The sequence below is a fragment of the Talpa occidentalis genome, unplaced genomic scaffold (assembly GCF_014898055.3).
Source record: "Talpa occidentalis isolate TD23 unplaced genomic scaffold, MPIMG_talOcc4v2.1 talOcc4.10, whole genome shotgun sequence".
NCBI lineage: Eukaryota > Metazoa > Chordata > Mammalia > Eulipotyphla > Talpidae > Talpa > Talpa occidentalis.
The window spans coordinates 71,617,593-71,632,577 of record NW_023600993.1 but is presented as its reverse complement, the minus strand read 5'-3'; the positions used below and the strand labels follow the sequence as shown (position 1 = coordinate 71,632,577).

Here is a 14,985-nt window from a genome sequence, read left to right as displayed (position 1 = left end):
CAAAATTATATATTGCACTACTCAGTGATCAAGAAAGATAAACTCATTCCATTGTGGCAACATGGATGGAGCTGGAAGGGATTATGTTAAGCAAAATAAGTCAGGAGAAAGTTACATACTGAATGATTTCATTTACATGTGGAATATAGAGAAAGCCACACAAAGGGTCAGCAAAGACAAACCTTGAAAGCTGACAAGGGATCTGAGGCATCTCAGAGGGGAGAAAGAGGAAGAGGGTGGAAAAGGAGGAGAAGAACACACTGGACTTTAAGGCTGCCAGAAGGGGGATGTGATGGGGTTGGAGCGAAGGGGAGAGGGGAGTTCAGTGGCAGATGACTGGGGTTAGGTGGTGTTGTGGTGAAATAACATGCAATTATAGAGATGTAAACTTACACTGCTAAGAGATACAGACATATAAATGTATGTATGTGTGTGTGTATGTATATAGTGACATAAAGCAGAATTACCTCAATAAATATAGCTTTATAAAAAACACAAACAAAATTTGATTCCTGAAAATGGTTTATTCAAAGCTTATTTGTCAATCAAAGAACAAACCATAACAATAGGAATATTGATGAGTTCAACATTAGAAAAAACATTTTTTTTAAATAAATTCAATCTTTATGTACCAATTTGGAACCATCTACAAGATATATTAAACAAAAGAACAAGATACAGTGTGTGGCTTTCTACTGTTTGTCTTAAAAGAGGAGAAAGAATATATATGTATTATCCATATTTTTATTTTATGTTTCTTTACATGTGTACATATATGTGGGCTTATATAATCCTATACAATTTCTGGAAGACACAGATGACACTGCTATCGTTGGTGCCTCTGACAAAGGAAAGTGGGTGGCTGTGGGACAGGATGAGAAGGAGAATTTTCACTACATAATACTTCATACCTTTTAGCTATGAACCATGTACAATTATTATCTATTGAAAAATAAATAAAACATTAAAAAGCAAATTCTTTTAAAAAGTAGCAAAAAACACTAAAGAGCACATGTTAATTTCATCACCATCCAGGACATACTGGAAAATCCCCATGTGGTTATCAGTGGCTTACACTTTCAAATAATTTTTTTAAGATGTATTTTTATTCATTTATAAATACAAGAACTGGGGTATAGGCCAAAGGTGCGGAGGCAGGGGTGAGAGGATTCACCAGAAACAGAGTAAGGAGCAGAACAAGAGGATCAACTGGAATACACTGCTGAGGGGAGCAGTGGGCAAGTCAGGAGAGGTCTGCTGCACCCATGTGGGTCAGCTCCCTGGCCAGGGATCCAACTCATGCCACAGTGGCTGGTGATAGCTTGATAGCACTGAGACTTTAACCCTCGCACCATCAGGGAAGATCACTCTCAGATCTAATTTTAAAAATCTTATGAGTTCCACAATTTTCAAGCCTTTCTTAAATACATAGTTCAAGAAAGAAATGAACAAGGAATGGACAAGCCTGACAGTTTCTTAAAATGAAGAACGCTGGAGGCCCTCAGGTCTAAGAGTCATCCAGGCCCAACCTGGCAGCAAAGAGCGAGGTGACAAGGTCATCCCCAATGTTCAGAGCCAGGTCGTATGCTGTCTCCCCTCTTGTATTCTTCTTTCGGATACTTGCATTGCACCTGCAAAGGAAATGGAGGTGAACTCAAGGACTCGGGCACTTTAACCTAAGGGCCTGGCTCTTTCCTGCCATGGAGGTCAGTCTGGGAGCCTTCCAGCCCCACTTCTCAAACCTGCCCTCAAGAGGTTATCATGACCCCAGCTCTCAAAGAGTGGTTTTGCCCTGAGACCTTTTGACAGGCTGTGATTTCAGATGTTCAATGACCAATCCTGACCATTGGTTCCCATTGCAACAAAGTCCCACAACCCACGTGTGGATAATGGAGCCAATGTTTTAACTGCTTTTAAAAACATTTAGGTCCCAGAAGCCATGGGGGGATGGTGGTCCCCATTCCCAGGATAAAGTGTTCAGGAACCAGGGCCCTCTGAAATCAAAGCAGGTTAGCAGGGGATTACTGTGGTGCTTAGAAGTTTCCCCCAGAGGCTAGGGAACTTACCGCAGTAAAGCAGCAATGCACTCCCTTCCAGCCAGGCCAAGTAGAGTTGCTTCATGAAGAGCTGTATTTTGGAGCCTGTTAGGGGAAAAATCATCCTGGATAAAATCTTAGTTAGCATCATCAAGATATTGGAGGGGGGAAGTGATCAAAGGGGCCTTAATTACACCTGCTGAACTATTTACTAACCTAGAAAAATCTCAAGTCTCTCCTCTCTACCCCATCCCTTGGAGGATGACTGTGATGGTGGGTAAGCTTTGATAATAGGTAGAAAGTGAGAAGTCTATAAACATATTCATTTTCTAAAGTGAGAAGTGCTACAAAGATCTGGTCTGTAGTAGATTTAATAAATGTTAAATACCATTTTAGTAAATTTCCTGCCAGATATTTTTTTTAAAGATTTATCTATTTATGCATACAAGAACTGGGGTACAGGCCAGAGGTGTGGAGGGTGAGAAGATTCACCAGAGACAGAGTGGGGAACAGAACAGGCAGATCTAATGATACACTGCTGAGGGGAGCAGCGGGCGAGTCAGGAGAGCTCTGCTGCACCATGTGGTCAGCTCCCTGCCTGGGGATCGAACTCATGCTGCAGTGGCTGCAGACAGCTTCATAGGTTGTTTCTTAACCCCTGCACCACCAGGGAGGCACCTTCCTGCCAGACTTTATGGAACATATTGAATAGAGTCTCAACCTTGGCTTGGACCTCTTGGGACACTAACTATATGATAATAACATTTCAGTACTGAGGGTCCTATTCTTGTTTAAGGAAAGTATCCTTGATTTCAGTGAGTTTGGTTTGTATGATATGAAAATAAATGCAAATCTTAAAACCCAAAAGGCAAGTCTAAGAGTCAGAGCATATTTTGCTGTATGCCAGACTGTCTCTCCACTTGCTCAGTTTGATTTGACACAGTGAAGGAGGTGTGGATGGCTGCAATGGAGAATGGGGTGGCATCTGTATTCTAGAACTCATGACTTCTTGCTAATCATATGTGGCAGGAGTGATGGAAGGTGGGAGTCACAACTGGAGACAGAAATGTGCTAAGCAATCAAAGGTCTACATTCTCCTAGTCCCTGCTTGCTACCCCTCACCCCTGCATATGTACCTGCAGCCATAAATGGTCCAAATGAAGAAGTATGGTGGTCTCTTCTCTGAAGAACATAATGGTCTCTAATGAGAAGTAGACCAGTAATTGTCGTGACCAGAGGGACGTCCTAGACTATCACCCTCTGATAGCAGCTTCATCTACAAACAAAACTCCACAGCTGACAAGTTCCACTCAGGTACACAGAAATTACCTGCCTCTAGCTTATTTCCCATTTTCAAACATGGATGGACAAATAAAGATCACAGACATCTGAAAACAACCTGCAGCATCAAAGAGATAAATCAAGACACATGAGCATAAGAAATTTAAAGCAAGACAAAAAGATAATTGGTACCCTCAGAATGACTAAAGGCCATATTAGACAAAAATATGAGGTTCTGAAGAACAATCAGAACAAAAAGTAGCTCTTACTTAAAACACAATTGTTGAGATAAAAAGTGTCCATAGGAGGGTTAAGAAAATCTCCTAAAACTGCAAGAAAAAGGGAGATGAAAAATTTGGAAACAAGAAAGTCATAAAAGATCAAATCAAGAGGCCTATTATTCAACTAACAGAAATTCTGTAAAGAAAGGATGAAAAATGGAGGGAGAAAATGCTAAAGAGATACTAGAATAAATTTTCCTTACACTCAAGAAAAATATGACTTTTCAGACTAAAAAGGCCAAATGGGTGAATGAAAAACAGCACATTGAAAACACTCTTGTGAAACTGCAGAACTTCAAGGATTAATGCTTCCAGAAAGAACAGACATATATCTCAAGGAACAAGAATGTGTTACAGAATTTTCATGGGTTTTGTGAGATATTAGAAATTAAGAAAGCAAAACTTTCTAAGACTTCAGGAAGAAATATTTTGCACACAGAAATTAATATAAAAGTATTAATTAAGAATGAAGACAAAAGAGATTTTTAAACATTTAAGGATTCAAAAGGTCTTTGCTATACACCCTTTCTGAAGAAGTTATCTAAGGTCACACTCTAGCTCCACCAAGAGTCAAAACAAAGAAAGAGGAAAATGTGAACAGTAACTACAGGTAGATGCAACCAAAAGAAATCCTATGATAGCCACTGTGCAGCAGGGCTGGGAAGCTGTTTGGCAACATTTGAGTAGGAAGTATCCTCCAAGAAGAGTGTCTCTAAGAGGAATGGCCTTGAGAAAGTAAGAAAGCAGATAGGATTATGGATGTGAGGGGGCCATGTTTTTCAAACCAGAAAAAACAAAGGCAAAAAAATTACAGGAAAGGGTCCTCCCTAGTACCCTATGGGTTAAGTTTCAATGCTATCACCTCTACAGCCTGAGTTTGATCCCCCAGCCAGGGAGATACCCACATGGCACAGCAGAACTCTCCTGTCTTGCCTGCTGCTCCCTTCAGCAGTACATTTCAGTAGATCTGCCTGTTCTGCTCCCCACTCTGTCTCTGGTGAATCCTCTCATCCTATATACCTCTGGCCTACACCCCAGTTGTTCTACACATAAAAAGAAAATTTCAGGAAAATAGACCAAAAAAATGTAACAATTGTATAAGCTATTTATGGTTTATGATAGAAAGTGAAATGTGACATGTTCTCGAATAATTTATGGTGTGAGGAGAATCTATTTGCATTTCTGGTAAGAAAATTCTACTTTGAGTGGCCTATTATCTTGAACCCAAAACAAGAAAATATAATAACAGCCTTGTGAAAAAGCAGCCCTGTACTAAAAGAAGTTGTGAAATGGAAGGGGAAGGAGATGCAGAAGTAAAGGCAGGAAGCACTAACATGCACATAGATCCACTTACATACAAGGCAGTCAAGAAATTTCATTAAAAAGTGATGAGTGATGGTCAAAATGTAGAAGTTTGATTTATTATTTATATTTATCACAGTAAGTAAGAAAATAACCAAAAGTTGTACTAGAATTATCAAAAGTTCAAGGTAAGGATGGGATTAATGAGCCAAATCTATCATGGCAAGAATCAATAGCATGTCTAAGCATGTTAAATCAGGAATTATCAGTTTACATGTACTGTTTAGTGATGGAGATATAGTTTACTCTCAGAACTTCAAAATATTTAAATGTAGTTGTCCCTGGGGACAAGAACTAGGGATGAAGAAGTGAAGGTAGAGAACTGCTAAGCTCCTCCACTGGATTTCATTTTTAATCATATGCACACCTTACTTTGATAGAGTTAAAAAGTTGTTTGGTGAGGGCCTCGCTGGTGGCGCAAGGGGTTAAGACACCACCTATGAAGCTGTCTGCAGCCACTATAGCATTAGTTCGATGACCCGGCCAGCCAGGAAGAAACCCACATGGCACACAGCAGACCTCTCCTGGCTCGCCTACTACTCCCCTCAACAGTATATTTCAGTCAATATGCCTGTTCTGTTCCCCACTCTATCTCTAGTGCATCATCTCACCCCCCCCCACACACACACCTCTGGCCTGTACTCCAGCTCTTGTGTGCATAAATAAGCAAACCTTAAAAAGAGTTACTTGGTGTATATTAATTATTTTCTTTTTTTTTTTTTTTATCATGATTTCAATCATTTTTTTTTTTTAATATTAAATTTTATTTTTATATTCCCCCATACAATTGCAAACGCCCCATTCTGACCCCAATCCTTCCCCTCCCGCCCCCCACCCCCCAAAAAGTGTCTCTGGTTCATAGTTTTTTGTTGATTTTGATTTTCACTTTCTTATATTCATTTTCCTGGTCCCTTATTTAAGTTTTCTAGATTCCTGCTATGAGTGAGACCATCCGGTATTTTTCTTTTTCTTTTTGGCTTATTTCGCTGAGCATGAGCCCTTCCAGTGCCATCCATGTTGCTGCAAATTGCATGTGTTTATCTTTTTTGAATGCTGAGTAATATTCCATGGTATATATGTACCACATCTTCTTGATCCAGTCATCTATTTTTGGGCATTTGGGTTGTTTCCAAAGCTTAGCTATTGTAAACAGTGCTGCTATAAACATAGGAGTGCAGGTGCTCTTTGGAATTGATGTTTCTGTGTCCTTTGGGTAAATACCTAGGAGTGGAATTGCTGGATCATATGGAAGCTCTATGTTTAGTAGGTCCAGAAATCTCCACACAGCTCTCCATAGTGGTTGGACCAGTTTGCACTCCCACCAACAGTGCACAAGAGTTCCTTTTTCTCCACATCCTCGCCAACATTTGTTGTTGCTAGTTTTTTTAATATGTGCCATTCTCACTGGTGTGAGATGGTATCTCATGGTAGTTTTGATTTGCATTTCCCTGATGACAAGTGATGTTGAACATTTTTTCATATGTCTGTTGGCCATTTGCATTTCCTCTTCAGAGAAGTTTCTTTTTAGCTCTTCTGCCCATTTTTTGACTGGATTATTTTCTTTGTTGTTGCTGAGTCTCATCAGCTCTTTGCAGATTTTTGTGATCAGTCCTTTATCATTAGTGTTGGGTGCAAAAATGTTCTCCCAGTTGGTGGGGTTTCTCTTTGTTTTTGTTATTGTCTCTTTTGCTGTGCAGAAGCTCTTTAATTTGATGTAGTCCCAGCTGTTTATCTTTCTCTTCACTATCACTGCTTTGGGTGATGTGTCTGTAAAGATGTCTTTGATGTGCAAATCCCGTAGTGTTTCGCCTATATTTCCTTCTATGTATTTTATGGTTTCAGGTCTTATGTCTAGTTCTTTAATCCATTTTGAGTTGATTTTTGTGTATGGTGTGAGGTAGTGGTCAAGCTTCATTCTTTTGCATGTAGCGACCCAGTTTTCCCAGCACCATTTATTGAACAAACTTTCTTTGCTCCAATGCATAGTCTTTGCTCCTTTGTCAAAGATTAGTTGACCATAAATCTGTGGGTTTATTTCTGGATTTTCTATTCGATTCCATTGGTCTGTATGTCTGTTCTTGTTCCAATACCATGCAGTTTTGATGATTATGGCTTTGTAGTATAGTTTGAAGTCTGGGAGTGTGATGCCTCCATTTCCTTCTTTTTTTTTCAGTAGAGCTTTGGCTATTCGGGGTTTTTGGTGATTCCATATGAATTTCATCAATAATTGTTCTATTTCTTTGAAGAATGCCATTGAGATTTTGATTGGAATAGCATTGAATCTGTATATTGCTTTTGGTAGGATGGCCATTTTAATAATGTTTATTCTTCCAATCCATGAGCAGGGGATGTCTTTCCATTTCTTTGTGTCTTCTTCTATTTCTTTTAACAGTGTTTTATAGTTTTCTTTGTATAGGTCCTTTACCTCTTTTGTTAGATTTATTCCCAAATATTTGATTTTTTTTGTTTCAATAATAAAGGGGTGGTTTTTTTGATTTCTTCTTCTTCAGATTTATTGTTTGTGTATAGGAAGGCTACTGACTTTTGCGTGTTGATTTTGTATCCTGCCACTTTACTGAATTGATTGATGAGTTGAATTAGTTTTTCTGTGGAGATTTTGGGGTTCTCTACATATATTATCATATCATCTGCAAATAGTGATAGTTTGACTTCTTCTTTTCCTATTTGGATTCCTTGGATGTCTTTCTCTTGTCTTATTGCTCTGGCTAGGACTTCCAGTATTATATTGAAAAGCAGTGGTGAGAGTGGACATCCTTGTCTTGTTCCAGATCTTAATGGAATTGCTTTCAGCTTTTCACCATTGAGAATGATACTGGCTGTTGGCTTGTCATAGATGGCCTTTATGATGTTGAGGTATGTTCCTTGTATCCCAAGAATTTCAAGGGCTTTTATCATGAATGGGTGTTGCACTTTGTCGAAAGCTTTCTCAGCATCTATTGATATTATCATATGGTTTTTATATTTCTTTTTGTTGATGTGTTGGATAACGTTGATTGATTTTCGGATGTTAAACCATCCTTGTGCCCCTGGAATGAATCCAACTTGGTCGTGGTGAATTATCTTATGGATACATTGTTGGATTCTGATAGCTAAAATTTTATTGAGGATTTTTGCATCAGTGTTCATTAGGGAGATTGGCCTATAGTTTTCCTTTTTTGTGTTGTCCTTATTCGGTTTTGGTATTAGTGTAATATTGGCTTCATAGAACGTGTTTGGTATTGTCCCTTCCTTCTCAATTTTTTGGAAGAGTTTGTGAAGGATAGGCACTAATTCGTCTCTGAATGTTTGGTAGAATTCATTTGTAAATCCATCAGGTCCTGGGCTTTTGTTTTTGGGGAGGTTTTTAATTACCATTTCAATTTCGCTGCTTGTAATTGGTCTGTTTAGGTGTTCTATTTCTTCTTTATCTAGCTTTGGGTGATTGTAGAGTTGTAGGAATTTGTCCATCTCCTCTAGATTGTTGAACTTGTTTCCATATAACTGTTCATAGTAGTTACTGATTATTCTTTTGATTTCTGCTGTGTCCGTTGTGATTTCTCCTCTTTCATTTATGATTCTGTGTATTTGTGCTTTCTCCCTTTTTTCCTTTGTGAGCCTGGCTAGGGGTTTGTCTATTTTATTTATTTTTCAAAGAACCAGCTCTTGGTTTCATTGATCTTTTGGATTGTTTTTTTAGTTTCAATTTCATTTATTTCTGCTTTGGTTTTTATTATTTCTTTTCTTCTACTGGTTCTGGGGTTTTTTTGTTGTTCTTTTCTAGATCTTTGAGCTTCGAGATTAGGTTGTTTCTTTGAGTTCTTTCTTGTTTCTTGATGTGAGCTTCTATTGCTATATATTTTCCTCTTATTACTGCTTTTGCTGCATCCCATACATTTAGGATATTGGTGTCCTCCTTGTCATTCAATTCAAAGAATTTTTTAATTTCTTCTTTGATCTCCTCGTTAGTCCAGTGGTCTTCCAGTAGTGTGGCTTTTAATCTCCATGAGGTAGGATAGTTCCTTGCCTTCTTTTTATGATTTATTTCTAGTTTGATGCCTTCGTGGTCAGAAAAGATGGTTGGTATGATTTCAATCTTGGTGTATCTGTTGATATTTGTCTTGTGCCCCAGTATGTGATCGATCCTGGAGAATGATCCGTGTGCGCTTGAGAAAAATGTGTACTCCGTTTTTTTTGGGTTTAGTGTTCTATAGATGTCTGTTAAGCCCAAATGCTCTAGGTCCTTATTTAGAGCTTTAGTTTCTTTACTTATTTTTTGTCTTGTTGATCTATCCATTGTTGATAGTGGTGTGTTGAAGTCTCCCACTACATATGTGTTTTCTCTGATGTCTGTTTTCAGAGAGGACAACAGTTGTCTGATATATTTTGGTGCTCTTTCGTTTGGTGAGTATATGTTAATGAGTGTTATTTCTTCTTGAAGTATTGTCCCCTTAATCATAATGTAGTGACCATTGGGGTCTCTTTTTATTTTTTTGAGTTTGAAGTCTGTTTTATCTGATATAAGTATAGCTGTTCCTGCTTTCTTTTTTGGCCCATTTGCTTGTAGGATTGTTTTCCATCCTTTGACTTTGAGCCTATTTTTATCTTTTGTAGCTAAATGTGTTTCCTGGAGACAGCAAAAGGTTGGGTTTTGTTTCTTAATCCAGGCTGCAACTCTGTGTCTTTTTATTGAAGAGTTTAGTCCATTTACATTTAGAGTTAATATTGATATGTTAGCATCTATATTTGCCATTATGTTTGTCTTTCCTTTGATTTTATTTATTTATTCTTTTAATAACTTTTTTTTTTTTTGGTCTTCTTTCGTTGTTATTCGTCCCTCTGAGGTTCTGGCTTTAGGATTCCTTGTAGTATTTTTTGGAGTGGGGGTTTAGTCGCAATGAAATTCCGGAGTTTCTCTTTGTCTGGGAAGGTCCATATTCTTTCTTCATGGAGGAAAGAGAGCTTTGCGGGATAGAGTATTCTTGGTTGGCATCTGTTTTCTTGGAGTCTGTTGACTATGTCCCTCCACTCTCTCCTTGCCCGTAGTGTTTCTTCAGAGAAGTCTGATGTCAGCCTGATTGGTTTTCCTTTGAATGTTATCTGTTTCTTCCCTCTTGTCAGCTTCATTATTTTTTCCTTGTCCTGGATTCTTGGGAGCTTTACTATTATGTGTCTTGCTGTGTTTTTCCTTTCGTCGTGGAAGTTTGGTGTTCTTCTTGCTTCTTGTATATCAATTTTCAGCTCCTTCTTCTCATTTGGGAAGTTCTCTTCAATTATATCCATGAATATTTTCTCTGTTCCTACATCTCTCTCCTCTCCTTCTGGAATTCCTATAACTCTTATATTTCCTTTCCTCATGGAGTCAGATAGTTCCCGAAGTCTTTCTTCATTCTTTTTCCTTCGTACTTCTCTTTCCTTTTCTGTTTTGGTTCTTTTTATTTCTGTGTCTTCAAGATTACTTATTCGTTCTTCCATTTCATCTATTCTGCTTTCATTGCTTTTCCCAGAGTTCTTTAGTTCCTCCATTAATTCTTTGATCTCCTGCATTTCTCTTACTTCCCTCTTTAGGGACTCAATTTCCTTCTTCTGATCTATCACTTTTTTAATCATGGCAATTTTAAATTCTCTTTCTGGAAGGCTCAGAAGTTCTTCCAAGTTGCTGTCGTTGCAATCTGGGGAGTGGTTTTCTTTTTGTGGTGTGCTTCTTTCCTGAGGAGTTTTTAGGTTGCGTGTGGTTCTTCTACTCCCTACTGTCTGTTTTCTAATTTGTCGTATGCGTTGGGACACTGTGTTGCTCGGACTGACTGACATCTTGGGTGAACTTCTCCGCTCCCCTCTGGCTCTTCCAGGAGCCATCTCTGTCTTCTGGGGGAGCTTTCTGCTGGTTTTAGGCAGTTTTTACTGAAGAAATGTCCCTGTTCTCAAATGGCGAAGCGGGATGCAGTCCCTGCGCCTCCGGTTTCAGGCACACTCTTCTGCGCACCCGGTCTGCCCCGGACGTGGGTGCCTGCTCCCTCTGTGGGCTCAGACTGCTGGTCGGAAGGGGCCTGGCGTGGAATAACTTCCCGGCTGGCCACTGGGTCCTCCAGAAACCTTCTGCCCTTTTCAAGCAGTCTTAAGAAATGTCCTGTTTTATAGGGTGTTAGTGACTTTTTTTTTCCTGGTCGCTAGGTGGCGCCAGAGATCTCTCCTATTGTCCTTGGGGGGCTGTTTTTCGCCTCCCCCCACCCCGTGGGACAGAGAACAGAGCGGGAATGGTAGGGTACACCTCAACAGCTTTGGGGTGCTGTGTCTGCCTTGTGCCCCACCGTCGTGGAGAAACCACGCCCCGAATTTTCGTGCCCTGGGTCTCAGTTCAAAGCCCTCAGTTCCAGGACGCGGGCTGTAGCCCAGTTCAGTGGCGCGGGAATGGCGCCTTTTGCACCCGCTCCAGTGCCTGGGCGCCTGGTTCCTGCTCACTCAGGGAGGGACCTTCACCTCAGTGAGGACCTCCGCGAGTCTCCCCGCAAGCCTAGGTCGTCTCCCCGCAAGCCTAGGTCGCAGGCGCGGAGACCTGGGCAGCCGCGATCCAGGTCTGCACTTGCTTTTCAAGCGCGCCGAGCGAGCCGCTATCCGCGCAAGCTTACCGGCAGCCCGGGCTGTGTGTGCGTCTCCCGGGGTCTTTGTTCTTCTCTAATGGCGCCCGGAGCCGTTCGCTCACCGCCGCGGCGGATCCTGCAGGGTTCGCCTCAGCTCCCGTTCACGGGGTGTGGTGGCTGCAATACTTCCTTTCCACTCACAGTCCCGCTTGCTGCGTCCGTTTTTCTTGTTGGCCGTTTTGGTTTGTTGTTTCCTCCTCTCTGCCGGTCGGAGAGTGCCGCCTCTGTGGGCGGGGGAGGGGAGCAGGGTTCTGTGCTTCCCTCCCTTCTAGTCCTCTTTTATGGCCAGTTTCTTCTTCGGGCAGTTCGCTGGCGTCACCCGTTTATCTTCCGTGTCCCAGTTCTCACTGGGACCTGCCGCTTTTCCTCCCTATTCACTTTTTTTAATGGGAGATCTTACTCGCAGCGTCTCCTCGCCGCCATGTTGCTCCGCCCCCTTATTAATTATTTTCTATAAATGTACACAATTAAAAATACTTACTCCTGGACTAATCACAAATTAGGCAATTTCACTTTGGAACAAAATGAAGTTGATGAATAAACCTCCCCAATGCTGCTCTGTACCTAGAGCAAGTCTATTCTGGACTAGTTCTATGAGTTTCTGGTTGTGGGCATGGGTAGGTTGAGGAGGAGGCTTTTGCTAAATACACACTGTATTTGCCCACCTGGTTCTGTTTGCTTTGGAGCACTTATCATTCTCTGAAACTACTTATCATTTGCTTACTTGTTTACTATCTGTCTCCTCCACTAAACTGTAAGCTCCATGATGGAAGGGACGTTGTCTTCATCACTGCTGTACCTCCATCACCTAGAATGGTGACTGGTACATAGTAGGTGCTCAATAACCACTACTAAAATGAATACATTGGTGAAAAGAATGAACAATCAAATTAACGAAGGGATGTTGCCTCCAAGATTGAAACCTATATGAGTTGCAAGAATTTCAGGTAAATGTGATCATGAACTTCTCTCATCCAACTGTGGAAGGCAATTTTCTGTCTGATTTAGGATCTAGAATCTGAACTGTCTGGTTAAGGAGATGACTTTCCATTTCCCAAAGTAAATGAAAAATTTAGTACTTTCCCTAATTATCACTGTAACAGATTTCTGTCAAATTATCCTAATGGTTTTAGAGCTTGTAAAATTTTTGGTCTTTTCATTCACATAATTTCAGCTATTTAAATAACTTATTTGACCAAGCCCCTTGTTTTTTTTTTTTTTTTTAAGATTTTTATTTATTTATTTATTTATTTATTTATTTATTTATTTATTTATTTATTTATACAAGCACTGGGTACAGTCAGAAGCGCAGGAGGGTGAGAGAATTCACCAGAGCCAGAGCGGGGAGCAGAGCAGGCAGAAGGACCGAAGTACACTGCTGAGGGGAGCAGCGGGCGGCAGGAGAGGTCTGCACGCCATGCGGGACCCTCCTCCGGTGGCCGGGGAGCAGCCGGGGATCGAACCGGTGCTGCAGAGGCTGCGGGCAGCTTCGCAACCCAGCGCTCAACCGCTGCGCCACTGGGGAGGCCCCCAAGCCCCTTGTTGTCAAGCAAATTTGAGTGTTGTGATCAGCTAGTTTCACCTCATATTTCTTCAGAAGAATTAGGTGAAAAGCTCAAAATCTATGTGTCTTGGGACAATTTCCAAAGATCTGCCCATTGATCTATACAGATAGTTCCTCCAAGCAACTAAGACTTGGGAAGCAGAGCTTTCATATTGCTGTTGGTGTTGATGATATTATTAGTTTTATCAGATCATGTAATTGTCAGTATGAGAAATCTCTTGAGTCCACTGGCATTGTGGGGCTTTCTCCTCTCAAGGGCCATGTTAAATTGTCTCTTAAAAACTCAATGTAGGGGCCTCCCTGGTGGCGTAGCAGTTGAGCGCTGGGTTGCGAGGCTGCCCGCAGCCTCTGCAGCACCGGTTCGATCCCTGGCCACGGGTCGAGGGTCCCACATGGCAAGCAGACCTCTCCTGCTGCCCGCTGCTACCCTCAGCAGTGTACTTCGGTCCTTCTGCCTGCTCTGCTCTCCCCTCTGGCTCTGGTGAATTCTCTCACCCTCTCGCGCTTCTGACTGTACCCAGTGCTTGTATAAATAAATAAATCTTTAAAAAAAAAAAAAAACCTCAATGTAGGGCCTCCCTGGTGGCGCAAGGGATTAAGCACTGCACTATGAAGCAATCCACTGCCTCTGCAGCACAAGTTCAATCCCTGGGAGGCCAGGGAGAAACCCACATGGTGCTGCAGACCTCTCCTGACTCGCCTACTGTTCCCCTTAGCAGTGTATTGCAGTCAGTCTGCCTGTTCTGTTCCCCACTTTGTCTCTGGTGGATCCTCTCACCCCCTGCATCTCTGGCCTTTACTGCAGCTCTTGTGTGCATAAATAAATAAATCTTTAAAAAAAAAAAACTCAATGTATATTAAGTACAGTCTCTACATCATTGCTACTCAAACTGTGGTACATAGACCACTGGTATCTCCTGAGAGTTTGTTAGAAATGGAGAATCTCAGCACTTTCCACCAACCCCCAAGCCCCTGCTCCTTACCCGGATCTATTGAATGTGCATTTTAACAAGGTCCTGGAATGATTTATATGGACATAAAAGTATGAGAAGTGCTTACAATAACATGTATGCCCTTTCTTTAATATGAAAACTCGGGCTTTGGAAGATTTGGCAGCTTCTATTAATAGTAGAATTTGGAAGTTAAATCCATTCCTGACACCTTTCACCTAGACTTTTGTTATTAATGACCCCATATATAGATAGCTATTCTCCAGAGACATTGCCAACTTACACTCATCTCTATATCCTATCACAACTATGGCACAGTGAGTACTTCATTCAAAGCCTCATGATCCATCTTTTTCATAAATATAGCATGATGACTGCTGCCATTTATTAAATCCAATTATCAGGCTCTTCATAGGCACTACAAATGCATGCCCTCATTTCATCCTCCAACCCATTCTACGACATAAGTATCATCCTCACTTTACAGATCAGAAGATTTGGTAAGAATGCTATGTTCATTTTCTCCACATTTTGTTCTTTCCAGCCTCCCAACGATCCTGTTACCACAAGTCTATTTTCCTCCTCTCCTTTTGCAAACTTCCAAATGGTCATCTTCAAAGTTTACATTTCTCATGAGGTCTTTTGTTGATCTCTGCCTGGCTCTCAGTCACTCTATTTGCTCATTTATTCAACATACAGTGAGTTCCTAGGTCAGGGACATCAGACCATTGTGACTCAGTGCTCATCCTTCCTCCAGAAGCTCAGAGGACCTAGCTGTAAACACAGGATAAGGGGGTACACAGCCTGCTATGGAGCACTGACAAAGGGTGTCTCTGTCTCACCAACGACACCAGTGCCCTTTTCATCTTCCATCTT

At 41.1% G+C, this 14,985-nt stretch overlaps 1 protein-coding gene across 2 annotated transcripts in view; it reads right to left on the bottom strand.

Moving 5' to 3' along the window:
- Nucleotides 1-1,120: 1,120 nt before the first annotated feature.
- Nucleotides 1,121-14,985, bottom strand: part of DZANK1 (double zinc ribbon and ankyrin repeat domains 1) — an 87,580-nt gene continuing 73,715 nt past the window's right edge. For both annotated transcript variants that reach the window (XM_037494154.2, XM_037494138.2), the window contains 2 exons: nt 2,067-2,141; nt 1,121-1,631 (listed from right to left, as the gene is read on the bottom strand). In XM_037494154.2, coding sequence (XP_037350051.1) covers nt 1,508-1,631; nt 2,067-2,141 — 199 coding nt within the window. In that variant the 3' untranslated portion in view covers nt 1,121-1,507. The remainder of the gene's footprint in view (nt 1,632-2,066; nt 2,142-14,985) is intronic.